Source organism: Aspergillus japonicus (genome assembly GCF_003184785.1).
Source record: "Aspergillus japonicus CBS 114.51 unplaced genomic scaffold BO86scaffold_5, whole genome shotgun sequence".
In the NCBI taxonomy this organism is placed as follows: domain Eukaryota; kingdom Fungi; phylum Ascomycota; class Eurotiomycetes; order Eurotiales; family Aspergillaceae; genus Aspergillus; species Aspergillus japonicus.
This window is the reverse complement of record NW_020291642.1, coordinates 540,582-567,785: the sequence shown is the minus strand read 5'-3', so window position 1 is coordinate 567,785 and position 27,204 is coordinate 540,582. Positions and strand designations below refer to the sequence as shown.

General features: G+C 52.3%; 7 protein-coding genes across 7 annotated transcripts; 5 read left to right on the top strand and 2 right to left on the bottom strand.

Moving 5' to 3' along the window:
- Nucleotides 1–1,233: 1,233 nt before the first annotated feature.
- Nucleotides 1,234–2,334, bottom strand: BO86DRAFT_445557 (DUF4448 domain-containing protein; the record flags this gene model as incomplete). The annotated part of the gene is made up of 2 exons (XM_025676456.1): nt 1,234–2,117; nt 2,195–2,334. 2 exons carry the CDS (start codon nt 2,332–2,334, stop codon nt 1,325–1,327), a joined length of 933 nt encoding a protein of 310 aa, XP_025531573.1. The 3' UTR covers nt 1,234–1,324.
- A 1,112-nt stretch (nt 2,335–3,446) lies between these two features.
- BO86DRAFT_415940 (aminoacyl-tRNA hydrolase) lies at nt 3,447–5,601 on the top strand (the record flags this gene model as incomplete). Its single annotated transcript, XM_025674942.1, has 5 exons — nt 3,447–3,773; nt 3,867–4,264; nt 4,417–4,420; nt 4,802–5,105; nt 5,297–5,601. 5 exons carry the CDS (start codon nt 3,447–3,449, stop codon nt 5,599–5,601), a joined length of 1,338 nt encoding a protein of 445 aa, XP_025531572.1.
- A 945-nt stretch (nt 5,602–6,546) lies between these two features.
- On the top strand, nt 6,547–8,919 carry BO86DRAFT_385969 (U4/U6-U5 snRNP complex subunit SNU66). Its single transcript, XM_025671229.1, has one exon. The coding sequence runs from the start codon at nt 6,728–6,730 to the stop codon at nt 8,744–8,746; it is 2,019 nt and encodes a 672-aa protein (XP_025531571.1). The 5' UTR covers nt 6,547–6,727; the 3' UTR covers nt 8,747–8,919.
- A 1,156-nt stretch (nt 8,920–10,075) lies between these two features.
- BO86DRAFT_385967 (putative aspartate aminotransferase) lies at nt 10,076–11,873 on the top strand. Its single transcript, XM_025671228.1, has 5 exons — nt 10,076–10,291; nt 10,353–10,431; nt 10,539–11,179; nt 11,237–11,524; nt 11,578–11,873. The coding sequence occupies exons 1-5, from the start codon at nt 10,172–10,174 to the stop codon at nt 11,737–11,739; spliced, it is 1,290 nt and encodes a 429-aa protein (XP_025531570.1). The 5' UTR covers nt 10,076–10,171; the 3' UTR covers nt 11,740–11,873.
- A 2,325-nt stretch (nt 11,874–14,198) lies between these two features.
- BO86DRAFT_376008 (uncharacterized protein) lies at nt 14,199–14,842 on the bottom strand (the record flags this gene model as incomplete). The annotated part of the gene is made up of 5 exons (XM_025670509.1): nt 14,199–14,348; nt 14,450–14,560; nt 14,691–14,727; nt 14,757–14,761; nt 14,801–14,842. The coding sequence occupies 5 exons, from the start codon at nt 14,840–14,842 to the stop codon at nt 14,199–14,201; spliced, it is 345 nt and encodes a 114-aa protein (XP_025531569.1).
- Nucleotides 14,843–20,260: 5,418 nt separating this feature from the next.
- On the top strand, nt 20,261–22,706 carry BO86DRAFT_163949 (uncharacterized protein). The gene has a single exon (XM_025666441.1). The coding sequence runs from the start codon at nt 20,401–20,403 to the stop codon at nt 22,579–22,581; it is 2,181 nt and encodes a 726-aa protein (XP_025531568.1). The 5' UTR covers nt 20,261–20,400; the 3' UTR covers nt 22,582–22,706.
- A 1,576-nt stretch (nt 22,707–24,282) lies between these two features.
- Nucleotides 24,283–27,056, top strand: BO86DRAFT_436928 (RMD1 family protein). Its single transcript, XM_025676035.1, has 4 exons — nt 24,283–24,482; nt 24,570–26,169; nt 26,234–26,419; nt 26,507–27,056. Exons 1-4 carry the CDS (start codon nt 24,432–24,434, stop codon nt 26,773–26,775), a joined length of 2,106 nt encoding a protein of 701 aa, XP_025531567.1. The 5' UTR covers nt 24,283–24,431; the 3' UTR covers nt 26,776–27,056.
- The last annotated feature ends 148 nt before the right edge of the window (nt 27,057–27,204 follow it).

Sequence of the window (27,204 nt, the reverse complement as noted above, 5' to 3'; positions counted from 1 at the left end):
CCAATTGCTCAGCGTGAGGATCGTCTCCAGTTTCCGATGGGGTTCTAGCCTAAATGCAGTAGTCATCATCGTTATTAAGGCCGGTTCCTTATCCAGGCGGGCCTCTTTTACGTAGGTAGGTTTCTACTGAGTACGGTTGGTTGTTTGCCACGCTGGGGGTGAGAGCCAGTTCTACTCCTCAGTGTCCAAGTACCTGACATTGTGCTGTCAATACTAGCTTTTCGTATGAAAACCTAGCTGAGGCAGATCTTCGTTTATGCGTCCTATCATTGCATGTGGTCAGGGTTTGCCTCTAGGGTTTTTTTTTCTCCCTTAATTAGTTGGAGCCAGTCAGGGCTGGATTTGGGTTGCATAATTGGGGAAGGGCTGCAACCGACATCGGCAGGTGGTTAACCTCGAGATAGCGCCGCATCTTGATAACTAGCGTCGGCCGCGGTAGGCAGCCAGGCTCGACCGACACGAGATTGATAATCAATTCTCAATTCTTACTCCTATTCACAATGCTATTGGCTATGATCAAAATCGTTTCTTGACTAGTTCAACATCGCCATGGTAACCGACACTTTCTTGTTGAATCATGACATCTGTTAGGTGCCCAATACCAACGGTAGACTACATGGCCGTGGCCATCTTGATCACTTCCACTACGCTTGACTCATTGCTAGGCCGGTCCCTCCGGCATCGCTCCTGATTTTCATTTCCTGGCCTCCTGTTGGTCAGCGTGCTTACGTGGTAACCGTCTCCCGCCCCTTCAGTTGGGGCTTGCGGCCGCCCGCGGCGGACCCCCGAGTCATTCTCCAGTACCGGTGGCCTGTGCGGCCTCAGGTTACAAACCTTGGATTCTTGGAAGGTCCTGTGGCTTGAGCTAGATTAAAAGAGGTAAAGCCTGTATTGTGGAGTGCAACTTCCTTTTGAGTCATATCTCAACTTCAAGATACAGTACTGTACATGCTGTGTAGTTTTACTAATGATCAGAGCGGTGTACTACGCAGCAATGTACAGATGCATAGAGTAACAGGCTGGCTATGTTGAGCGCATATTTCTACTTGCATTCATTCTTGCTCTGCATGAAGCGTAGAGAACAGAGATGCCGAAGCACTAATAACTGTATACAATCCCCACTTCTCCTGTCTTACCAATCCAACCTCCATTGGACTTAGCACCGGACATCAGACATAAAGCTATCGAGGTCCGTCTCGTCAACAAGGACTCGGATGAGATCATAAGGCTAATCTTGCAGCGATACGAGATCTTTTCTGCATACATCGACCCACAGTTCGCTGTCAAATGATCCATAAGGTTGTGCGCCTCGGACCTGGGAGGCTCAAACCCTCCAGCTCCTCAGCTTAGACGAGTCCCGCCTGAATGCGAAACTCGCACTCTGTTCTAAATCAAAGTGATGCTCAGGTTGGAGAATTTGCGACATGCTAGCGTCAATGTCATCCGTGTATCTTCCAAGTCCTGAGGACGCTTCCGACCCTTCGCGATTGCCTGCCTTAGAACCCAGGCGCTGTTCCCTGGACTTTGCGATCCCATAACCTTTGTCACGGGACCCAATGATATTCCCAAGGTCAATCCGTCTACTCTCTCGCATCCCAAAGTACAGACCGGCAACCACAAGTACCACAACCCCAAGGCTGACGGGGAGACCGATGTACAATGCGAGTCTGTTGAATGACAGCTGGGGCGAGGGTTTGCGGTGCTCCGTGGGTCGGAGGTGGAGTAAGATGGTTGGTCCTTGTCGAATACTGGCTCGCTTGTCTGACACAGCATCTAGCTCAATGATATAGAGCGTCAAAGCATTCCGCTGCTTCCCTTGAAGCCAATCTTCGCGCATGTGGATATGGGTATAGCCATAGCTGTTATCGATCCTCTCGGATGTGTATGCCGAGTCGCCCTCGGAGGAGTTCAGATATCTCAGCTCAATGGTGATAGTAGCATTCAAAGGATAAAAGTCGGCATTCCACGTCACATAGTACGTCGCATCGACTGTCACTTCGGTACCATCCTTGGGAAGACAGAAAGGCCGAAAAGAGCCACTCAGGTCGGTACAAATAGGGAAGTCATTGGGAGAAGCCGTAGTGGATCGTTTCTGGACGGCCGTTGGGGTTGCTTGGCTGCAAGCAAGCTCAGTGGCTAGTGTTGTCACTGCTCCAATGGTTAGATGGGTTCCTCTTGGTGCTAACATGCGCACTTCGAAGAAACTTCCTGCATACCAAGCTCAGTATCACCACCCGCCACGGCTTTGCTGCCTTGACAGAGCACGACCAGCACTGAAAAAGCCAGAATAATCCTATGAAAGGAAAATGCGCAGTACTTTATCATCTCTGCCATGGTTGACAAGCCTTCACAGAAAGATTGACAGCGTTGTGGTATGGTCTTTATGGTATGTATATCTATACTCGGATGATAGATCAATGAATAGCATAGCATGACTGGCGGTAATTGAAGAGATGGAATCTAGAGTTAAACACTGAATTCCCAGTGCTGCTCGCGTTTCAATCACTGCGGAAGGTGCAACAGCCAGACATGGTCCTGGCAAGTGCGAAGGTTCTATGCCGTTTGTTACCTCAAGGTATGCCGCGACTCAGATGCAGGCACATCGAGTCTAGAGGTCATATACAAGGACTAGTACTTGTAGCACATCAGACTATAGGGTCAATTCCATCTCATTCTATGCTTATTATCTTAATCGAGAATGTCGAGTTGAACTCATCTATACAAGCAGGTGAATCGAACTACAAGATGCGAGGTAAGACTATCTAGAAGCATAGTGCATCTCCAATGCCAGTGGTCACTACTTGATAGGTATTGCCTTTACCTTACTTAGGGAGAAACAGCACAATTGAAAGTCATTGATTTTCTCTCTCTGTTCTGTTGAGATACGATCTTCCATTGTTGGGTTGCTGTAGGTCCAGTATCAATATCCGCTGATTGTTTGACATTAGACAAAGCCATATTTGTCTCTAATTCAATACACAACAATAGATTTGCAACCAGCGGTTGACAATCGGTATCAATCATCAAACACACATACAATGGGGGGAAGAAGCAAAAGAGATTCCAGAAAGGCAAGGAAGCGAATTCCCCGCTTCCCGCCGCGGAAGCTCCAATTAGAGTTAGGCCACCTGTCGCGGAGACTTTACTCGGTACAGTACAGTACGAACGTACGTTAGGTGAGTGTACAGTACTGTCAGTCTGTCCATCGTGGCTGTTTCACCTAACCTCTTCAAGTTGTTGTCAACACAGGTTGCCTGTTTCCCTCCGCTGCCTGCTGTCCACCATCTGGTCTTTCAACCCTATCCAGTTTCTGCTCAAGGTGCGCTCATCGCATTAGATAACTCAGACCATGTATGTTCATTCTCTCCCCCTCGTCCACGGCAGCCGCAGACAAACCTCCCCTGATAATTTACTGACCACGCGTCGTCTTCTATAGCATCATCATCATGCGTCTCATCCAGGTCCTCGCCCTTGCCCCCGCGCTCGCGCTGGCACAAGAACAAGTTCCCCTTGCAGACCGTTTCCAGGGTTGGCTGGACAAGGCCAAGGCTTATCTGCCAGCTGCTACCCCGGTTGTGCCTGCTACTGTTGAGGAAGTCCAGAAGGTCGTCGAGCAGAAGAAGATCCAGGCGAAGCCCGTCACGCAGTTGAATCTGACCAACTGGGAGTCGATTCTGGAGCCAGCCTCTGATCCCCAGGACTGGTTCGTCTTCGTCACCGGTGGTAACAAGACATGCTTCGGACGCTGTGCTCAAGCGGATAAGTCATTCAATGTAAGACCGCCCCGGAACACTAAAGGGGGGAGACATAAGGCCCCCCCGAGGCTCGTGCTCATGGCCGCTAAACATGTCATGTTCATCTTCTAGGAATCCGTTCTTCTGTTCTCCGCCGATCCCACCTCCCCTCACCTTGCTCGGTTGGATTGTGAGGCAAACCAGGTTCTCTGCGCTGCTTGGTCCGCAAGCGCTCCCTCGGTCTGGCACTTCGAGGTCCCCCAGGCCCAGCTGGGCGAGGGACGTGCTCCCACTACTCTGCACACCGCGCACCTGAACACGACTACCGTTACCCCCGAGACGATCTACAAGCTTCATTCCGAGAAGCATTTCGAGCAGACCCCGGCCTACGTGGGTCTCCTGCACCCTACCGACGGCTTCTTTGCCAAGAACGGGCTTCTCCTTCCTCTCGGCTATGTCATGTGGGGTTTCGGCTCTATCCCGAGCTGGCTCTTCATGCTCTTCATCAGCTTCTTCAGCAGAACTTTCATGTAAGTCTCCCGGGCTCGATTGTGATAATAGCAGCAGTCACTGATGCATTGACCAGGGGCCGCCGTGTCAACCCTGGACCTGCCGCCCGTCCCAACTAGGCCTCGCTGTTCATGAGATAACGATGGTAGCACTTCAATTTTTTCGTGGATAGGGATGTATATATAATGAGATAGCAGTACACCGGCCGAGTCAATTGGAGTATGTCTAGTTTTGGCATAGGTCCTAATTTTCAGTAGAGGACATATATTCTCCTGATTCTCTTGGATAATGCTTTGTAAAATCCAGCAAAGAATATGGAAAAGAACATTGAGGATTATTGTCCCAGATTGTAATTTTGAGCCTGATGGATGGTGGTGATGAACCTTAAGCAACTCCAGACCGCGCGCGTCCCGCCTCACGTCACCCGCCGCACCTAAAAAAAAAAGAGGTAGCTAGCTAAGTTAGTATCCCGCCCATCGCAGTAAATTCAAACCACCACCAAACCACGACCGAACAACCACAAAACTCCAACCAACCCCACAATGGCCGACCTCGAGCGCGCAGCCCCTTCGACAACAGCCTATGTCGTTGCCACGGCCATCCTCGCCGGCATCACCGGCTACTTCATCGGCCAAGGCTCCTCGCTCGGCCTGTTCTCCAACAAAGAGAAAGAAGGGTGGCCGAACAGCTACAACGTGAAGGTGCACCGCGACTCGTCCGACGAGGAGTTCGAGGAGGAAGAGGAAGACGACGAGGACAGCGAGGACGAAGGCGATGGATCCGAGCTGGCGAGTTTCGACAACACCGCCGAGGAAGTCAAGTTGGTGCTGGTTGTGAGGACGGATTTGGGAATGACCAAGGGTATGCGAATTGATTCATGGCACCTCTTTTTCTACCTCCTAAACAAGGCCGCTTGAGTATTTTCGCCAGTGTGCTTGATTTGCTTTGTTTTCTACCGGATGCTTTTATGCCCATCGACCACGATATGATTCTTTTTTTGGTTGGCTATGGAGAGACTTTGGACTGATTCAATGTGATTTTGTGATCAACAGGCAAAATCGCCGCTCAATGCTCCCACGCCACCTTGGCGTGCTACAAATACCTCACCGCGCACACGCCCAACTCGCCGCTGCTCCGTCGCTGGGAGTCGCAGGGCCAGGCCAAGATCGCGCTGCAGGTCAAGTCCGAGGAGGAGATGGAGATGCTGTACGCGCAGGCCATCAGTCTGGGCCTCTGCGCGCGCGTGATCACGGATGCTGGGCGGACGCAGATCGCCAGCGGGAGCCGGACGGTCTTGGGGGTCCTGGGACCCAAGAGCGTTGTGGATGGAGTGACGGGCCATCTGAAGCTGTTGTAGTGGCGGACATCTTCTTGTTTTGGGGGTTCGTTATGGGCTTCAATGGGAGGGATATGAGCGGCATGGAACAAATCATTACGGAGTATATAGGGAACCTTGCGGGCATGATGGCTGGACAGCGTTGCAGGTAGCTGCTTACGCTGGCCTCATCAGACGTGAGCATTGTTGTTCGATGGAGGAACAGTACGGGCGCCTTGCAGAGCATAGTAGCATCTCTTGGCGCAAAACGGTCTTGCGCAGAAGCGCAACAGAATGTGGCCGCGCAGGATCTACCTGCACAGCCCGCGGCACACTTGCAAGATGGCGCATATATCCCAGATAGAGAAGACAGGACGGGTAAGCCACAGTCATGATCAATTTACAACTAGACTACGATTGCGCGGATTTCACATAAGAATCCTAGGGATTCTAAAAAGGGAATGTTGGCTGGTCATGGTTATTCCCTAACCTCATCGGCCGACGGCCAAAATCGGTAAAGAGAGTAGGAATATGACGCCGTCAGCAAACCGGGGACTCCGGCCGAGCTCACCAAGTCCGAAGACAAGGGAGCTCAAGACCAGAGCGAACACCCAGTGCCGACCTTTAATCTGAGATCTGTCGACCGGAATGATAAAAGACCACCAACAAAGAAGTGATGGCTCCTTAAGTCGTCGAACTGTCCAGTAATCAACCGAAACACAAGAGAAGAAGAAAAAAAACAGCAAGCTGCCTTCTTCAGCTCTCGTGAACAGGATCGCTGGACACAGATCCGTGATGTGTTAAAGAGAGAAAAGAAGAAACCCCAAGGAAGAAAAATTGCCGGGAGGGTTTTATTGACCGCGCCAAGCCCGCGCTAAGAGAATTGACCGCGCTAAACCTTGCCGAGACTGGCTCTGCTTATGTAACTCGGTCGCAGTGAGTCCCGCCGCTCGCCGCCTTCCCTTTCCTGCTGCACAGGCGGCGATTGCGATGGATGGGTGATCTCAACCTTCAAGAAGAAACACTCTCATACCGAGAAGTACACCATACTCATCTCTTCTCTTATCCCCCTCCCTCATCTTAATCCTCTCACTTACCCTTCAGTCTCATCTGCGCGCATAGTCTGTCTACGCTCTTTTTCTAGCAGTCATTGATCAGTCGCCTCAAAATGGCCGACGCTGTGTCCATCGAGCAGCACAACAAGGTCCGAGCTGCGCTCGGCCTCAAGCCGCTTCCTGTGCCCGGCGCTCAACATGACGATGACTCGGGTGCATCCTCCGGCGAGGAGGAAGAGCCCGGAAGTACCCTCGAGCTGAGGGAGGCGATGGCGTCGGATAACTGGAAGCAACTGCAAGATGAGGCCGAAGCGAAACGGAAACGGGAGGAACGCAACGCCGCCATCAAGCGGGCGCGGGACCTGGCTCAACGAAACGCCAAACTCGAGGGCGCCACGCTCGGCGAGGCCGAGGCGGAGGACACCAAGACCTGGCTGATGCAGACCAAGAAGCGCCAGCGGAAGATCGAGAAGGAGCGGGCGCGTCGGCTGGCGGAGGAGCTCGAGGAGCGGGAACGGGCCGCGGAATATTCGGCGGCAGACCTCGCCGGCATCAAGGTCGGACACGAGATCGAGGACTTCGGGGGCGGCGAGGATCACATCCTGACGCTCAAGGACACGACGATCGACGAGAACGAGGAGGAAGGCGATGAGCTGGAGAACCTGGATCTGCGGGAGAGGGAGAAGGCCACGGAGCGGTCGGAGCTGAAGAAGCGGAAGCCGGCTTACGATCCTACGGCGGAGAACACCGGCATCCTGGCACAGTACGATGAGGAGATTGAGGGCAAGAAGCGCAAGCGGTTCACACTCGACTCGAAGGGGTCGACCGCTGAAGAACGGGAGGCTAAGCGACAGGAGATTTCCGAGAAGCTCAACAAGAACGTCATCAGCTTGGACCTCGACATGGAGACCCCTACATCCGACTATATGGACATCAGCGAGGTCAAGATCAAGAAACCGAAGAAGAAGAAAGCCAAGGCCACCAAACAGCGGGCTGTTTTGGACGACGATGACCTTTTCCCCACACCCGAGTCGACAGCTACGCCGAACGACAGTGCGATGGACGTGGACTCTACTAATGGGCAACCGCTTCCTGCCCCTGTGCCTCGGAAGTGGGAAGACCAAAATGTTTCGTTCGTCGATGATGACGACCTACAAGCCTCGCTGACCCGTCAACGGCGCGCCGCCTTCAAGAAGCGGCAAAAAGCCCGCCCAGAGGATATTGCCCGGCAATTACGGGAGGAGAGCTCACAAACACCGATGGATACTGGAAATTCCAACGAGAATGAGGAGGAACCTGGTCTCGTGATTGATGAGACCTCTGAATTCGTCTCCAACCTACAGAAACCGACTCTTCCCGAACGCCATGGAAGGCAGACGACGACCCCAGCTGAAGACCTTCGTGCTAAGAGCGAGGGCCCTAGTATCAAGGAGGAGGTTGAAGAGGATGGTGATGTGGACATGTCCCGGACTTATAATGATATCGAGGATGAGGAAGATCTCAAGGAACGCATCAAACGCGAAGAGTCCCTGGCCCAGCAGCAGATCAGCACGACCGGGTTGGACGAGGAAGCAACCTTGGATCAGGGCTTGGGTGCTACACTCAATATGCTTAAGCAACGTGGCTTGGTCAAGTCATCCGACGCTGCCGACCACAACTCGCTGCTACGCGACCGGTCCCGGTTCCTGCAGGAGAAGGTGCGCATGGAGACGGAAGCCGAGAAACGAGCCCGCCAGCAGCGTGAACGCGATCGAGCATCGGGCAAGCTGGATCGCATGTCTGCGCGCGAGCGAGAGGAGTATGCTCGTTGGGAGAACAAGCAGCGTGATCAGCAGGATGCTCGTCATATGGCGGAGGTGTTCAACCGCGAGTACAAGCCCGACGTTCAGCTTAAGTATGTGGACGAGCATGGCCGGGCGATGAACCAGAAAGAAGCATTCAAGCACCTCAGTCATCAGTTCCACGGTAAGGGCAGTGGTAAGATGAAGACAGAGAAGCGGCTGAAGAAGATTGAGGAAGAGAAGAAGCGCGAGGCCATGAGCGCTTTGGATAGCAGTCAACATACGGGTATGAACAATGCCATGGGGGCAACGGCTCGCAAGAACCGCCAGGCCGGCGTACGACTTGGCTAAAGCTACGACATGATCTCAAAGCTGCTGCTTTTCCTGTAGTTCTGTCCAGTCCTCCGGCTGGTGCTAATCCGATGATCATTGTGGTTGAACACGCAGCCACTCGTTATGCTAGATGTACAGATCTTTTTATACCACTATAAATAGCATAGTTTTGCTCGTTCTGGGCTGTGAGAAATAAGCATTTGTTTTAAGAAACTATATTCATCTAAATACAGTCGATAACTTAATTTGATGCAAGTTGTTAAACGCGGTCAAAAGTGAGTGCCCTGATGGTATACGGATTCATAGTGAAGGCTTACAATACGTGGTGTGATTACATGTCAGACTTGGCGTGTGGGGGAATTTAACCGACGGATCAAGCTGCTTTCTTGCCGACACCGGTGGTGCACCCAGTGGTACACCCACCGAAGAAAACTCGCCACTTCAAATCAGGTAACTGTTAAGTTACTCTCACTCGCACCTGTGTAAAGCTAATTCCCATAAAGCCTATTCATATTTTTTTCCTTCTGTTTTATCACAGACCCTAATACAATGCACAATGAACCACATCTGGGGGTGAATGGCTGACTACATGTGCGACCGAGCAAGTTGAATAAGAAAGGGTCATTTACCTTTACCCCAACTCCTCGTGAGGGGAAGATCCGAGGCCAGCCAGCTGGCGGGCAAGTCGACGGCCTCAGACCATGCAGTGAGCCGCTATTTCCTTCTCAAACAGTTCACCGAAAAGCGGGACGGGGTCACGGAAGAGGGGAAGCCAGCGTCAATCTACCATCATATCATCATTGATGTTTAATGGGGCGATGTTAGGATGGATGGCAAAGGCCGACCACCGAATCTCACACTCTAATGTAGCCGGCCCGGCACCTGCTGCAGATTGACCATCGGCATCCGTTACTGTAAGTACTGTACAGTCAGTAGTCTGTCCACTTTGCTCCGCACAGAACCATCTACGGTAACAAGAACGCGTGAGGGGATAAATTGGAAGCAATTGAGCTTAAATCTGAATAGATTCAATTCAATTAGCATTCTACATGATACATAGTATGAGCACCAAGAAAATAACCACCTACAACAGCTGTCGGTAGAAGTACCATAGTATGTAATTAGCAGGTCAACAGGGCTCCAAAGGCTGCCCGCCATGCGCTTTTCCCCAACCGGCTGAGGTGTGGAGGGCAGGGCCAATCCGAGCCCGCCCGCGTTGCTCCCCGGAAACTCCCTAGTTAGTTCCCATGAGTCAAAAATAAAACACATCATTGCGCCCATTCTTAACCTTCTTACTTCTTATTTATCCTTTCCCCATACCCTCCTCCATTCCCCGGTAGCTCATCATCTGTGCTCCGATCTTCTTCTCCTCCTTAACATCCCTGGGTGCTCTTCTTTCCCTCTCGGTTGATAACATCTTTCTTCCCCTCATCACATAGCACAATGTTGTCCACTCTCCGAGTTGCCAGCCGCCAGGCTGTTGCGCGCGACGCCAGCATGCGCACCGTTGTCGTCGGTGCCAGACAGGCCTCCGCCTGGTCCAAGGTTCCCCAGGGTCCTCCCGTAAGTACTTCAATGACGAGGAGCTATTTCTGCAGCCATTGCTGATGCATTGGGTTTCTAGGATGCCATTCTGGGTATCACCGAGGCCTTCAAGGCGGACAGCTTCAAGGAGAAGATCAACCTCGGTGTTGGTGCTTACCGTAAGCATTCCCATCATTTCCGATCTCTTTATCAGTTCAACCATCATTGTATCCCTTCAGATAGGTCTCGTTTGGCATCATTAGCTAAATCCGGGGTGTTCATACAGGTGACGACAAGGGCAAGCCTTACGTTCTTCCCTCGGTCCGCGCCGCCGAGGACAAGGTCGTTGCCTCGCGTCAGGACAAGGAATATGCCGGCATCACTGGTATCCCTTCCTTCACCAAGGCCGCTGCTGAGCTCGCCTATGGCTCCGACTCCGCCGTGCTCAAGGAGGACCGCCTTGTCATCACCCAGACCATTTCCGGTACCGGTGCCCTGAGAATCGGTGGTGCTTTCCTCCAGCGCTTCTACCCCCACGCGAAGAAGATCTACCTCCCCACCCCCAGCTGGGCCAACCACGGTGCTGTGTTCAAGGACTCCGGCATCGAGGTCGCCCAGTACCGCTACTACAACAAGGACACCATCGGTCTTGACTTCGAGGGTCTCCTTGCCGACATCAAGGCTGCTCCCGAGAACAGCATTATCCTCCTTCACGCCTGTGCTCACAACCCCACTGGTGTCGACCCCACTCAGGACCAGTGGCGCAAGATCAGCGATGTCATGAAGGAGAAGGGCCACTTTGCTTTCTTCGACATGGCCTACCAGGGCTTTGCCAGCGGAAACGCTGACCAGGATGCTTTCGCCCCCCGTCACTTCGTCAAGGAGGGCCACAACATCGCTCTGTGCCAGAGTTTCGCCAAGAACATGGTAGGCTCGGAAGCTTCTTCTCTGGTTGTTCATCACTAATGCGTTTTCTGTATGTAGGGTCTCTACGGTGAGCGTGTTGGTGCTTTCTCCCTCGTCTGCGAGTCCGCCGAGGAGAAGAAGCGCGTCGAGTCTCAGATCAAGATCCTCATCCGTCCTTTCTACTCCAACCCTCCCATCCACGGTGCTCGTGTCGCCTCCACCATCATGAACGACCCCGAGCTGAACCAGCAGTGGCTGGGCGAGGTCAAGGGCATGGCTGACCGTATCATTGAGATGCGTGCCCTGCTCCGCAAGAACCTGGAGGAGCTTGGCAGCAAGCACGACTGGTCTCACATCACCAGCCAGGTAAGCACCTCCGGATTACCTGGGACGTCGGATGGCAGCTAACTTCGTATTAGATTGGCATGTTCGCCTACACTGGTCTTAAGCCCGAGCAGATGGACGTTCTGGCCAAGGAGCACTCCGTCTATGCCACCAAGGATGGCCGTATCTCCGTGGCTGGTATCACCTCGGGCAACGTCAAGCGCCTTGCCGAGTCCATCTTCAAGGTGACCGGCTAAAGGGCCAGTCAGCCAGCGAGGCCGTACGCTCCTATACGTAGATCTACTGGGGATTGAGTCCCTCTGTACTGATATCCATGTGTTACATTAGCATATCTAAGCATTGAATTGAATAACGAGTTTTCTGACCTAAAGGGTTTCACCGTTTGTTGTAGCAAAATCCTAGGTGTTGCGTCTTGCGCACCGCATCGTGACCGACCCCGAGGCATCTGGCGGTGAAGCGGCGAGCGTGCCAGCCACCAGGGCGCGATCCAGGGTTCACTGCATGACAGAGCCGTCGGGCTACTGCTGCTTCTGGGGGGCAATCTCACAGGCAATCTCAGTGGGAATGTGGTTAGCTTTGAGGTGCTACGGTGTACTCTGTAGTTTGGTAGTGATCTTCCAGCACCGCCAAGCCAGTCTACTTTTTCCCAATTCGGTAATCAGTGAGCGTGACCTGAGTAGTAGTTATACGGTAGGTAAGCTAGCCAGGTGGGTAACCAAAGCTGCACAGTACAGTACCTTAGTGAAGCTAGCTGCTGATCTGTAGATACTTTAACACAACACAGGACTCCGTAGTTATCCCGTCACTGGGGAAGTATAATCACTAGGTATTCCAGCTTAATCCCAAGTCTGAACATCATCCCAAGTACAGAGAGGGAGTAAACTACTCTTCTACTAACGCTTACCAACATTGCTCCTGCTTACTGATTTACATACTATGTATGACCTTAGTTGACCACCCACCGTTTGCTTAATACCGACAAAAAAGTCCATTCAGCTCGACAGCCTAAGTTACTCCGTACCTGACTGTCAAATTCAGTGCCCCCCTCCCCCCCCTTTCCAAACGGTAGACCCCCAATGTATGGAGTAACCTTGCTTGCTTGCTTGGCCTTGACCCTCTCTCCTCCTTCTTCCCCTTCCCCTATCTATCCTCCCTTCTCCCTAGTCTAGGCACAGTACAGAGCGGAGCACTACCGTACGTACGAAGTACCTAGACTGTCTGTCTATCTATCAGTCCATCACCACCGGAATGGGGCCACTCTTCCTCCTCCTTCCCCTCCACCTACTTAAGCTAGGGGAGTTACGGATTACAGAGTGGGGAGGGGGGGGGGGGAAGTGGAGGTAGGTCAGTAGGCTTTCGTCCTCAGCCTCTCGGGGATACTGGCGAAAAAAAAAAAAAAAAAGGCTCCACCTTCGGAAAGGGTAAGGGAACCAAATGAAAGAACCGCACCACTACGGAGGGGCGTCCCGTCTGTCACTCCGGTAACCTATTGTTATTGTTCCGAACGGGGGGGGTGGAGGAGGAAGGACATGGGGAAGAGGGAAATCTCCTGTCGGGCTACGCTGTATGTAGCTGGAGTTTGAAGATGAGGTAGTGGTTGTTTAATTAAGGGTACTTGGTATTGAATGGATATCATTGATCATTTTTTTGGATGGATGTGTGAGTTACTATGTAGGTGTAGAGTGCTGGCTGGTGAAATGCGGCTGTGGTGGCGAGAGGGGCGGCGTAGCGCGGCTGTGTCGCTTGTGCTTGTTGGAAGTCTGATGGTAAAAAAAACTGAACTTGTTTACTCAGGAACTTGGCTGGCTGCTGTCGGTAGGAAAAGGAGGCTGGTACGATGGTAGGTACAGTAAGTTGAACCCTTGGTTGGGCTATTGCTGTCGTGTACAAGGGTCCCTCCCACCCTTATTGAGGTAGCTCTTGGGACATCTGCGACATGAGGGTGCTTAAGGTATACTTAGATAACCACCCCCCTGGTTGGTTCATCGAGTCCTTGCGCTAATCTGACGAGGGAAAAGATGAGGAGAATGGGACGTGCCTTGCCTGAAGGAATACAACTACTGTAGTGCTTTCTCTAGTACGGTCCCTAACTACCGACCAGCTTAACATGTGGCTGTTGTTAGCAGCTTACTAGTAGCTGGACGGATTAAGGTAGAAACGAGGCGCAGAAACAGCGCAGTAGGAACTAGATGAAAGATATACTAGAATCTCCGGGTGATAGGCTGAACATGGGGTGGTGATCATTCCCCCCCTGTGAGGCTTGGACCTCTCACCCCCAATAAAAGATCGCGATCACGTCTAGTCATGCCGCATTATCAAGCGTGCAAGATGGGAAGTAAGAAGAACCCCACCACATCCTCTATGATGTAGCAGCCATGGGTGATTCTGTGGCTATTCACGTTTTCTTTTTTACACTGGCAACAGGACTGAATAGGACTTTCCGCGGAGATCGCGCCCGGCTGGGAAGGAGGGTTATTTATAGAGTTTGGGGTTCGAGGTATGCTGACTACTCCTACTACGACGACAACCCAGGAAGCAAGTCAAAATACAAAGGGTCAAGGAAGGATGGCCGTGTGGAGGACAACTTTTGTTTGAGATCCCCAAGAGTAATGTGTTGTTTTAATCTTTTCTAGATCGTGGATCATGGGTTTACGGGAACTCTGATCGGCGATAGGGGATGATCGGATCCTCGAGATCATAGAAGAGGAAAGGAGGGGAGAAGTGGTTCTTCGAGTCTTCGCATCCCGGAATACTGGAGACATGATGAGACAGGGGAGTCTCTCAAGAGTAGAGGTGTGAGGACTAGGCACGTTTCAGCTGCTTGCTCCCGGCTCTCCTTTGCGAACTGCAGAACTTCAGGTACGAGGTTAGGGGAGGGAAAAGGGGGTGGGTGAGTGGTCGACTAACGCGGGATGGTTATACAGTACTAGGTAGGTTACTACCTACTAGTGAATAAGTCAGGTTGTTGTACTTTGTATTGTTCTTCAATAGGACGATGACAAGCAGAGACTCTATAAGAAAGGCGGGGAGGATGATAGACCTCTGGGTAGGTGAAACCTTGTCTATTGTTCACATGTACTGTGTGTACAATCAGAAAGTTGTAGATACCTTAGAGAGCCTCAGATGTGTTGGCACCGGCAGTACGTCTCCTAATTCGGAGTCGAACCTCGTCTCACTCATTACTTACCGTATGATACTGATTACACTTGGAGAAACCACTAGTACTGTACACACGGAAAGTAATCCAACTTACCTGTACTGCGTACACCTTGTATGTACTGTCATGTCACCACGTACAAGATTCTCGTCGATATCGGCCGGAAATCCCTCCCCTCGCATCGATCAGGCCCACCAGCCAGCTAGCCAGTCCATCATCGAGGTCAATGGATCATTGCTTCGCGCATTGCCCGTTTGAGCTGGGCTCAGTTGAACTGCTAGGCAATAATTCACCTGTTTCAGTAGGCAAGACACTGGAACAGATTGATTGGCGCATTTCACTGGACATGGCATAGATATGTATCCATAATGTGCGGTACCTAGCTAGTACTTAGGATACTTAACCCGGACCATGCTGGGCAGTTGATGATAGGGCGCATGCTCCATTCCTGTCAGAAATCCATGGCCCCCAGCAGTCAAGCACATATCAAAAGACCGACCGGACAACAAATTTCTGGAGAACGATTTCGTCGGCTCGACGCGCATTTGGATGACCCCAGTGATATCAGTGCTGTACGTTTTAGTAGTATCATGGATACGTACTGCCCTTTCCCGTTCCGGACACGCGCGCGCCCACACCCGCGACGGGCGCGCGGTGAGGCCGACTGATATCGCCCTCATGACAAGTAGGGCACGATCTCTGGCAGGGCAACCTTGGATTACTTCGATTACGTCACTGGCCCTGAATGATCGGTATGGGCAAGGCAAAGGGAAAGAGAAAGCTACAATGCAAGTAAATGCACCTTGAGTTCAGCCACCGCAGCAACACTAAGACTGGAAGTTATAGTGTCGAGTGTGTCTGTCTACCTGCTGCGCTACGCATCGTGGTAACCCGAGTCGTAAGGCGAAAAGGCTCACGGCAGGGCCCATCTTACCCTCAGTGGCCGCTTCTCTCAGCAGCAGTGGCAAACGTTAGGCACTTTCTTTCATCAGGAAAACACCCTTACCACAGTGAGAACTACAAGTAAATTCATCTTGCTCTGGTGCAGTGCTCTCTTTGCCCTCTCCTTCTTCGCATTGCAGGCATATTACACGTGGACCGCCTCGCCAATCATTGACACGCAGCTCTAGGACGATCCAGTTGTCCAGCAAGGTGCGAACATTAACTATGAGCTGATGTGAAAAACGCACCTGCAGGACCATACTGTAAGTATCTCTGTACTTACCACGCGGGGTCTTTCGCGTCAGTTCGTTTACAAGTTTAGTCTACTCCGTACCGGTGTTGGCAGATTTACCACGAAGGGTTTGGAGGTCCGAGTGCCCTGTGCGCATTCTTTCCCCACCTCTATGTACTGACCTTAGTCACCTTACACTTAAAGTGGGTTCAAATACTACTAACTATTTACTACTTCTGGATCTGATTGCTTCTCCATCAACAGCCAAACCCGGCTTTGGGGAATAGATGCACAGTCAATAAGATGGCTTTGCAACCAATCCACTAGGTATCAATCGTCTGCTGCCGAGATCGGGAAGGAAGGAAGGCGGCAACCGTCATCAGTCAACTATCCGTTCTCCGGACTGACTAGCAGTTTAGCAGTGGCTAACCTTGGTTCCATCCCTTCATTACTGAGCCGGAATGATCAGAGACTGGCCCATCCGGTTCTGGGTAAACGCGAGCCAATAGTTCTTTCGTTGATGAAACTCTTGCGGTCTTCTTGTTGTTTCCCTACGATCTGACACTCCGTCTTTTCTTGTCTTGATCAGCCGTGCCTCAACCATGATCCCCTCGTCTGACTACTATTGCTAATTAGTAGCCGAGCCAGTATTGCCGATAAAACCCTCATCAGCACAAGAAGGGAGGCCTTTATCCAATGGATCTCTGGAGAGCACTTCGCAGACGAAGGATCATCCGGTAGGTCTGTTTCGGTTAGGCCTCGGCCGACATGCTGCACTGGCACTGACTGGGATCTTAACAGGGCAGTTTGCCGTCTACCAACCAGTCTGCTTCCGCGATCTAGCGACTGCTGCATCCGATCAATCAATGCGGCATTACTCGCTACTGGCTGTAACCATGCCTGCCATCCTTGCAATCTGCCCTACCAAACGATTGTAAAAATATATAACTACTTAGTAGTAGTAGTAGTAGTAGTAGTAGTAGTAGTAGTAGTAGTAGTAGTAGTAGTAGTAGTAGTAGTAGTAGTAGTAGTAGTAGTAGTAGTAAATGAAGTCGGACCTATCACTCAGCTACCTGGTCTACCTTGCTACCCGTGACTTGGTCCCGGGTCGGGTTGTTCAACCCGACGGGGAAACTCGTGTGGTTTTCCAGTTTTACCCCCAGTCAGTCAACTAGTTAATCTCAAGTCCGAACAACACCACTGCAGTCAACCTGTGCTTCCGTATCAAGCTATTCTCTGTCACTATTCCCACCTGTTTTGCATGATCTGAAGTCATACCATGTTTTATTCTCGATCCTTCCTTCCTTCCTTTCCTGGTTGAGGCTGTGAGATGTTGTGCGTGTTTTCGGGTCCCTTTCTGACTTTCTTGGGGGAGGCGAAACCCAAAAAAGCTTGGGTGGGAGAGGGTCGAGGCTGGTCGGCGGATGATCTACCGTTACGCTGAACCACTGATTCAAATGAGGTTATGTGATCCTGTGACAGCGTTGGTACCTGGTATTAATCAATCATGGGATGGCTGCCGATGACGACGGGTGATGGTCCGTCGATTGACCATGGAAAATCCAAACCACCCTCAATTCTGAAACAAATACCCTGAATAGGAGGGAGCAGCAGCAGCAGCAGCAGCAGCAGCAGCAGCAGTAGCTCTCAATGTGACCGTCAGCTTAACATCATTCCTGCTGGGTTGTGAGCTACTCTCCTGCCTACCTTTGTCTGGCTCACAGGCAGTGTGTTAAGATCCTCCTCGCCACATCGACGTCTCTTTTCTGTTCTCTATCACTACACAGTAATGTTCTTCAGCCCGTGTCACCCAAACATAGCTCCCGGATACAATGACATGCATTGGCCAAACATCCTTCCCTCGGTGCCAAGACATAGAAGAGGTCCCATGGAATCGATACTACCGCTGAATCTGGATTTCGGCATCTGGCCCCGCGCCACTTTCGTACAGGATTCTTTTTAACTTCTCCGGGTCCTTCTTTATTTATCGTCGTTGTCATTCACATTCAAAGCCCATGGATGGCCATACAGCTGTACAACAAGGAGGAGGAGGAGGCTCTTGATCATTTGGTTCCCAGGACGGGGGATCCAATGATCCAATGATCCAATGGGTAACCCAGGCAGCCAGACAGCAAAGGTGGGCTTGGAGTGTCCGGAGACCTATCATTCTTGTCTGATGGTAGTGGGGGCGCCCGGATGGCAGGAGACATGGCCATGGCGTAGAAAAAGCATAGGCACACGCACACACGCTCACGCTTGGTCTCCTGCTGAGTTAGCAACGGAGACCCAAAGTAGTCAAGGCACAGGACCTTGATTCCCGGCAGCACCGTTTCATTCCGTACAGGTACCACATCACACACCACTTGCGTTGGCGCAGTCTGGGGTCGTACAAGTCGGAGTCACAGCACGTCCGGTACGGTAAGTACTGTAAATCAATTTCCGTACAGAGTACTCTGTAAACTCTTTTGGTTCCAGTGCGCCAAGATAGGCTTTCAGGCCCTGGGAAAACGTCAAAAAAAGAAAGGTTCAAAAATCAGTCACTCGACCGCCGGGCGATGAGATCATACATTCTTTCTGACTGAGCTTCATGAGAGCGAAAGGGGAAAAACAGGCTCAGCAGGGCGCTTTTTTCAAGGTCATGCACACACACGCACAATGGGAGGATGCAACATGAGAAGTGATAGAATAAGGAGAGGAAGAAAAAAACTGTCGTCTTGGAAGAAAGTCCATCAACCAATGCGATCTATCCATCTTGTCTTGCGGATTGATCGTTGGTAGGGATCAATTGTTCCAGAACCCGACCTTCATGAATTCAATTCAGAATTCAGATCGGGACGGTAATACTGCTAATACAAGATTACAGGCTGTAAGTTACCAGTAAGTCCAGTCTTGAGGTATGCACAATACGGTATGCCACTGATACCCGCTTTACGTAGCTTAACTTCCACGGAGTGAGTACCTTAACACGCATCCCTTCTCCGCCCGTCAAGGATTTGACTACCACTGTCGAATTTAGAGGTCGAGAAGAGAAGTCTGCTCTTCTCTCGGTTCTCCAGGCTCACTCCTTCTGGGGACCATCTGGAGAAAGGCGAGGGCTGGGGACTTCCCGACTCCATACATTGCCTTGACTAGTGGCTGCTCTAACCTTCAGCGGCCCCCCTCCCATTCATCAATCTTGACGAACAGTCATTGTTCCGCGCTGTTGTCTTCCAGCTTGGACAATCGGGTTGGTCAATGGATGTCACTTCGAAAGATGAGGGAGGCTGTCTCAATACCTAGTACTCTTTATTGTACAGTACTTCAGAGGCAGGCTTAGACTTTTCCGCCATCTCCTCCTCTTAGGCCCTTTTGGGAATGCCATAGTAAAAGGAATGAAAGCCTATGGATCTTCGCCTTGCGTTGAGATAGATCTTTCCCCACTTTTTCCTTTTCTTCTCTCCGCCTCTTTTGTCTCCCGGGATGATTGTCTTGCGGGTGCTGCTTTGAATCTTGCATGCACCGAGACTTTACAACAATAAATCTGCCCATTTTGGTAGACTTGTTTTGAGTGGCGGAAGTCGTGTGGGTTTCAAGTAGCGAGAGTAGAATGCTATTGTAGTACCACATCATTTGGTGGGCATTAGGCAATTATTCCCTCCAAGTTCAATGGCAGTGGTAATTTTCAATTGGTGCTCCTATTAAATCACCTATGCTGATGCTCTTTAGTTCGTACCTAACCTTCTCCTAGTCTCAACTGGTCTGGTGTACTGCTCCGTAGTGGTTCTTTTTTTAAAGGAAGAAAAAAGAAATAATTCCTTGCCCTTCCCCCCCCCCTAAAAAGGTGCTATTATTATTAATGGTTCTTTTCCCTTGAAAGCTCTTAATTAATTCCTGACTATTGTTCTTTACCGGGTGATTTCATTAACCTTCCTTCAGTGGGCCCTTGACACACCCTCCTTCACTCTCTTTGGATCTCTTTCTACAATCCTTGGCCCAAATAGTAATAAAACGAAAAAAGGAAAAGGGAAATAAAAGGTACAATACCTGGTTTTCCATGGGTTTCAATACCATACCGCCTTTCGCTTTCTCCCCACTTCTTAGTTCTGGTCCTGACGCTCTCTTTACGCTCTCCGCTCCAAGGCCGCCTTACACTCGCATCCCCGTTCCTTTGGCATCATCTCATCTCATCTTTCTTTCTCTTTCTCTCCCCCCCCCTCCCTCTTCCTTTCCTCCCACTTGTGACGCTCTCTACGAAAAACATACCCAGCTACTACAAGACCAACTTTCTTGCCATGGGTCTTGCTAATCTCCCATTCCCGTTTGCTCTATAGCCTGCAGACTCCTCCAATCCTCTTCCCACTCTTTGTTGCTCGATCAATGGCGGATTGTCTTGCTTCGCCTTCCCGTGCATTCGGCCGCTGACCTGCAGCACCCACGCTGCCATCCGCCTCTGTTTCGGATTCTGAAGACCAGAGGAGCTCACACTCTCAGCTACTACCCACTGTTAACTTCGTTCTGACGCCTTTCGTCCTGTCGAACGTCTCTTGTCTCTCCCTCGACCCGCATTGTTTCTCCTACGGCCTCCTCATGTCCGCCCTGGAGGTTCCCGAGACCGGGTTGTCTCTCCGGAGAGACAACCACAGCAACGATGCCGCAGCCAAACCACCCCAAATAATGCGATTGAACCTCGCGCAGAGCACCCTCGACGAACTTATTCAGAGCCTTCGCAACGACCAAACAGCTCGGCTTCGCCTCGGAAAACATCCGTCCCTCCATTACGGCACCAAATCCCATTCGTTCCACTCCCGTCTCGAAACGCACCGATCCGAGCTCTACACTAGCAATGCCGCTGACAAAGAGAACCTATACTTCTCGGGTGTTTTGAGTCATAGCTTGGAGGTTCAGAAGGCCAAGGAGGCTACCGCCGCCACAGATCAGGCATTGGCCAACCTCGAGCAAAGCTTGAATGCCTTCGAAAGGGGAAAGGGCAAAACACACTTCATCAATGCTGGTGATGATGTACGAGCTCTCCGGGCGGGGGACAGTCGGTCGAGCACCGGCAAACAGGCCGCCCGTCTGGCTCGCAGCAAAGTGGAACTGGAGAAAGATCGATTGCTCACTGCTGCCAATCGGTCGGTGTCGTCGAGCCCAGCTCTGGGAGTTGCTCGATCTCCGGGAGGTCCCCTCACCCCTCTCACGCCCACCTCTGCACCTTTGTCTCAGAATAAAGACCGGATTCGCCTCGAAGCCCTCAAGGTCCCCTTCATCCACCTCCTGGCTATTCGCGCCGTGTCCGCCCAGTTCCTGGCGCGCCAGACCCGTTCCTCCCTCGAAGACTGCGAGACCTTGGCCCGGAAATATGGCCTGGAGAACCGAATCAACCCGGAGAAGTACGACCTTAGAGATAAGTCCTACAAAGATCTCGATGTCTGGAGGTTTCCGTACCCGTCTCAGGAAGACCGCCAGGAGGCAATTGACAATGCTATCTCTGCATTCGATCGCATGCGGATCTCCCGCTCGGACAAGCTCTGGCAGATGCTTTTGCCGAAAGAGGAACGGGGTAAGGGCAAGTGCCTTTCGCGGCTGGACTTGCGAACAGGCCCCATCAAGAAGGCCCTGACCCCACGGATCCAAGTGCAACCATCCGATGACAATGGCAAAGACGGGTACACAACCGGCCAAGATACCGACAAAGGCAGTGCTTCTGGCCTCACCCCCAGAGCTGGGGAGCCTACATCGGCTCCCAGGTCTGTGCCTACCGTGGCTAAGAAGCGGGTTGGTGACAAGGATACTCCGCTGAAGCGCTCGACTCCCAAAGTCAAGGCTGCAGCGAATAGTACATTGACCGGTCGCGTGACAAAGAAGGCTGAGCGGAAACCCGCCGGAAAACCGGATACCAAGTTCAAATCAGCGGAATTTGTACACGATTCTGATGAAGACGACACGGATATGCCTGACGCCTCGTCCGCAGACAAGCCTCCGGCAGAGCCCACCAAACTTCAACCACAAACAAAGCCTGCCAACAAATCGGTCGAAACAGTTTCGAACAGGGAATCATCACACGTGCCGACACCCAAGGTGGAGCAGCCGGACCCTATATTCAAAGCCGAATCTTCTCCTCAACTTTCTAGCAAACCTCCTGCTGCAAAGAGACCCCCTTCCGCGCGGCCGCCTGCCTTAAAGTCCCCCGTGAAACCGTCGCCGCTTGGATCGTCGCCCCCGACGAATGCTTCTGATGTCCCAAGTCGCAGCCGTTCATCAAGCCAGAATAATTCGTCTAGTTCTTCCTCTTCTCCGCTCATCACTCAAACCTCCAAGCCAACCCGACCTCTCGCAGCGGCGGCCCCCACAATTCGAAAAGTGACCAAGCCGAATGGGGTGGCCAAGCCGTCTGAGCTTGCGAATCCATTAAAACGCAAGGCGGAATTGGATCGGCCTTCATCCCATGTGCCAGGCCAGGGCCGGACTACGGGCGACTTGGAGCATAAGAGGCGACGGGCAGTAAGCACATCCAGTGGCAGTACTGGCAGTGCTTCGCCGCCGCTTAGTCGTGAACTGCTCATGCAGCAGCTACACGAGAAGTCGCGGAAATTCAAACAATACTATGCCAAGTATTACGCGCTTCACGAATCATTAGCGTCGCAGGCGAAACCGTCTCAGGTAGACATAGACCGCCTCCAGAAGCAACACGTCCGGCTGCAAAGGATGAAGAAGGAAATCTGGGACGAAGACCGACGGTTAAGGGATACACTGACGACAGCGCATTGAATATCGCCGTGGACTCAATGTCTTACGTTTTGTCTTGGATAGAAGGCCCGGATCATTCACAGCACGGGGTTTTGGGTGGCCAATCGTCATTGCTGCCGATTTTTTGGACATTGTATGTTGATTGCATAACGAAGCAGATCACCAGAATGCTTCGGGGGCGTCTGCGATGTTTCATGTTTTTCCTTGCATGGTTTTAATGTTTTTCATTTATCGTTCTTTTCCTTTGTCTTGTTCATATGCATATCTACATCACGCAGTCGCTGTCTCTTGGGAGTAGCGCCCGTGCATGTAAGAGGAATGATTTATTAATACTATGATGTGAACTCGGCGGCCGGACTTGTCATGGCGGCCGGGAAGCAAGGCAGCTGCAAGGAGTTGGTCCTGCGTAGGACAAACTTGCAGCAGCCTCGGGGGAGGAAGAGAGGTAGAATTAAACGAGATAGGAAACCAATGAGAATATTGATTGATACGCCAGTGGTCCTACCTAGCAGTCTCCCTGTAAGTTCTGTTCTGTAATTCTAAGTTCCATCCATGCCTTCCAACCAGGGGGTGTGAACGAGTCAAAGTCAATGGGGGGAGGTGGGCCGCGAGGATTCGCAGCAGCAATCGGAGGGATCGGATGAATATGCCTGGCCTGGCAGCCTGACGGAGGTACATCCCGCTCTTCCTGCCTTAATTCTCGTGTACAGTACTGTACTGTACTCAGGTAACGAGGGAATTGAGAACTTCAGGTCATGCACGATGCTAAATCTGGGCCGCAAGCCACTTTGCCCCTCGTGTGTGTGTGTATGTGTGGCTGACGTTATGGTGCTGGCTGGGTTCCCTGCAGTATCTAAACCCCACTCCAAGTGAGAAAAGGAAAGGAGAGAGAAAGAAAGAAAGAGGGGAGGAGAGAAAGCCTGCTAGGGGAGTTACTAGTTTTCGGAGCAATGTTTCCAGGGACGCCCCATTCGTCTCCCCTCTTTTATCTCCTAACTCTTCTTTCTCCTGTCTTGTGCTCCCAACCCTAGGTCAGGTACTTGTATTGTACCTTACACAGCATCTTCAAGTCAGTCCAAAGTGTTACTCGAAACCGAAACATGCATATCTGCTGAGTCCAGTACATGGACTGTGACTGGAATTCAATTGAATGAAAAGTTACTGAGTAAGTTAGATTTACCCCGGATCAACCCTGGATGATTGTTGATGATTGATGGACAATCCCCGCTAATCCTGATCAGGGAACAGCCGCCCCCCACCCTGCGCACGTGGCTGTCTCAATCATTTCTGTAATTTCCGTACTGTTATCTTTCCCGTCTCTCTGGTATTGAATACCAGTATTGTTACTTACTGTCTGGTATGGCGGGCGGGCGTCTGGACCGACGTCATCTGTTGGTCCATTTCGGCAGGCGGTCAGCAGCCTCAAGCTGGTGCTTTATCGGCGACCCGAACTGAACCACGAAATTATTCCCCGGGGCAAAGCATGCGCTTGCTGAGACCTCTCTCGCCATTTCAGCCATCGTTCGTCGATCTTCGAGGCTTTATTTTCACGGTATCAACGAGTGCGACGTGAAATACAATTGAAGGCTATCATCTGGCTCTGGATTGCTATTTCGTGGTGGGGGCTCTTCCGGGCGAGAGTGACCGACTTTAGCTGCGCGTTGCGGATAGTTCTTCAACCTCACCTCGCTCCTCCCGATCGGCTAGCCGGTTGTCTCTAAACAATTCTTGGGATCCCCGGCTTAGATTCCAGTGCATCGCTCGCGCATCATTACAGCTACTGCCGTCACTGCTGTATCACAGGTTCCTTGGAACGAAAGGCTCTTTTATTCTGCAGGAGCTGTCCTTAATACCTCAGATTACCCATTATCATGAATCCCTCAAGAGGCCGAGGGCTGGGACAACGAAGCCCCCATGTCCTGGTAAGTTGCCACCGATCTTGTCGCTTCTCTTCCGGACTTCTAGTTCCCTACACGTTGATACTCACTGTATGCTCCCCTTGGAACTAGGTAACCGACTCGCGCGATCAACAAATATCCTCCCAACCCCGCCGCCGTCGCTCTCCCGCAACCCGCTTCATCACCGTCGACAACGTCCTCCAATACACCTCCGACGTGCCCTCCATGCAACAACGGTACACGCCGCAGGGCGCCCGGACGCGGCCCCGCTCCCGCATCGCATCAGCCGCCGGCGGACTGATCGGGGCCGCGGCCGGCGGAGCGGGCTCCTCCAGCGGCGGCAGCATCGGCGCAGCCAGCGGCAGTGCCGCGGCGGCGACGATCCGACGCCTGGCCGCCCAGCCGCGGCTCCCGCCCCGCACCACCAAGGTCAGCGAGAAGCTCGTCCTGCTCCCCGAAGCGGACGGGAGGCTGCCGGAAGACGACGAGGACGAAGGCGAGGAGGAGGACGAGGAGGCCGTGGACGAGGAGTTCGTGCAGCGCGTCGCCCGGGATAAGAACCTGGACCCCGAGGCGGTGCGGCAGACCCTCGTCGCGCAGAAGAAGATGCGGCTGGACGGCGCGGACTTTGGCGTGGACAACGATATCGCGCCGCTGCTGGCGGACGAGGAGTTGCTGCGCAAGCGCAAGGTCGCGCCGGAGAAGGCCAAGAGCTACGCGGAGCGTTTGCCCAAGGCCCGTCGCGCCGAGAAGCTGGCGCGGGTGACGGCCTACTGCACGGCGCAGGCGTACAAGATGAGCTCCTTGGCCTCGTTTGTGAAGGAGAGGCATGGCGGCCGCACGAAGCTGTATGACGATTGTTTGTACACGGCGTATCATCTGCCGCTGTTGCCGGGTCTGGATGGGTACAGGTTGAGGAGTAGCCCCATGGTGAAGAAGCCGGGCGGGAAGTCGATCCTGGATGAGGAGATCGAGCGCAATGAGTTGCGGGATCATCACGAGGATTATCTGGTGGATGCGGAGGAGCATTCGGTTGTTGGCGGACGCCATGAGCACCGGTCGTCGCATCAGCAGCACAGTGAGGCGCAGCGACACGGGGATGAGGAAGAGCACCACCCGCAACAGGAGGAACAAGAGGAACATCGTTCCGTGCCTGGCTCCGAGGCGCAACCCTTCATGGGTGACGTTGATGGCTCGGGTCATCAAGCTCCAGCGGACGCGACGGCCGTGGCGGCACCAGCAGCCACACGTCTGCCGTATAATGTCGCGGAGATGTTCGTGTTTAGCTACGGAGTAGTGGTGTTCTGGAACTTCACCGAAAAACAGGAGAAGGATCTCCTCGCCGATTTGGCATTTGCAACCTCGTCCGTGACCGGGTCTCCAATCCCGTTGGCGACTTTGCCCCTGCAGGAGGAAGATTTCGAGACGGAGGAGTTCCATTTCGAGTACTCGACGGAGATCTCTCGCCCGCGCGTTTACAACGACATGATCACTCTTCGCAGCGGCGACCACATGATCAAGTTGGCCATCAGTCATGGTATCGCACAAAGCACCAAGCTCTGCTTCTTCGAAGAAGTTATGGCTCGCCAGATGGCCGAGGCCAAGGACGTCCCCCGCCGACTCGCCATGACAGGCAACCTTGGCATGAAACGAGAGGAAGTGTTCCGCATTCTGGGCAGTTTGTTTAAAAGCCGCGTGGAAGTGAACCTGTGTACGTTTGTTCGCACTTGAGCCAATCTTCCATTCAAGTCTCACGCACTGACAATCCAAACCAGCATCCAACGTTCTCGACGTTCCCAACTTCTTCTGGGAAAGCGAACCGACTCTGTACCCCCTCTATATTGCCGTGCGCGAGTACCTCGAGATCAAGCCTCGGATTCAAGTTCTGAACGAGCGCTGTAAAGTCTTCCTTGACCTGGCGGAGATTCTTTCCGACTCGATCGCCGACAACAAAACCTCCCGTAAGGCCGACACCTTCCCAACCCACCCTTTACACAAACGTCTCCCAAGTATGAGATCTGATAATAACCGTGACAACCAAAACACAGATCAAACATGGATCATCATCGTACTCATCTGCGTCTCCATCCTCGTCACCACCTTCGAAGTCTTCCTCCGATTCGGCCTCCTCTCCTCCCGTGAAGGAGGTGCCTCAGCCACAGCTACCACACCTATAAGCTCTCTCGCAGCCAATGTCCTCGCCCGGGCCATAGGTGGCAGCAGCAGCAACCCCGCGTGCGCATGCTCATGTCCCGCTCAATTGCCCGGTAACGGATTGATGAACACCACACCGCCAACCATGGGATCACCTTACTAGGAACTGGAGGAAGCCAGAAAGAGAAACCCCCCTCTTGTCTCCTATCTACCTTCCCAACGGCTTCTTAATGCCTCCAATCTAGCGCCCAGGATCCCGACACTGAACTAATCCTCCGAACCCGATCCCGAAACCGGTGATCACGCTCTACCCACTTCCATGTCCTGTACTCGGTCATGTGACACCATCCCACCCCTTTGGTCCTCAAGGTACACCTGGCCCAAGGACTGAACAAACACCACTGTACATCCGAGACAACGACCGCCCCCTCAAACTCAACACCTCAAATCCCACTCAGGCACCCAGGCACAGGGGAACAGGAAGCACCAAACCATCCCAAGAACGGTCCCTTTCTCCTCTCCCCCCCACCCAGCCCTTCTCTCTTCCTCTCTTCCTCTCTTCCTCTCTTCTTGTTTTTTTTTTCATTTTTTT

What these genes read in the sequence shown, in the direction of transcription:
- BO86DRAFT_385969 (XM_025671229.1), top strand. Translation starts at nt 6,728, where the DNA reads ATGGCCGACGCTGTGTCCATCGAGCAGCACAACAAGGTCCGAGCTGCG.
- BO86DRAFT_385967 (XM_025671228.1), top strand. Translation starts at nt 10,172, where the DNA reads ATGTTGTCCACTCTCCGAGTTGCCAGCCGCCAGGCTGTTGCGCGCGAC. An exon ending in CCTCGGTGTTGGTGCTTACC is followed by an intron (nt 10,432 to 10,538) that starts GTAAGCATTCCC and finishes GTGTTCATACAG; the next exon opens with GTGACGACAAGGGCAAGCCT. An exon ending in AGAGTTTCGCCAAGAACATG is followed by an intron (nt 11,180 to 11,236) that starts GTAGGCTCGGAA and finishes TTCTGTATGTAG; the next exon opens with GGTCTCTACGGTGAGCGTGT.
- BO86DRAFT_163949 (XM_025666441.1), top strand. Translation starts at nt 20,401, where the DNA reads ATGTCCGCCCTGGAGGTTCCCGAGACCGGGTTGTCTCTCCGGAGAGAC.
- BO86DRAFT_436928 (XM_025676035.1), top strand. Translation starts at nt 24,432, where the DNA reads ATGAATCCCTCAAGAGGCCGAGGGCTGGGACAACGAAGCCCCCATGTC. An exon ending in AACGAAGCCCCCATGTCCTG is followed by an intron (nt 24,483 to 24,569) that starts GTAAGTTGCCAC and finishes CCTTGGAACTAG; the next exon opens with GTAACCGACTCGCGCGATCA. An exon ending in CCGCGTGGAAGTGAACCTGT is followed by an intron (nt 26,170 to 26,233) that starts GTACGTTTGTTC and finishes AATCCAAACCAG; the next exon opens with CATCCAACGTTCTCGACGTT.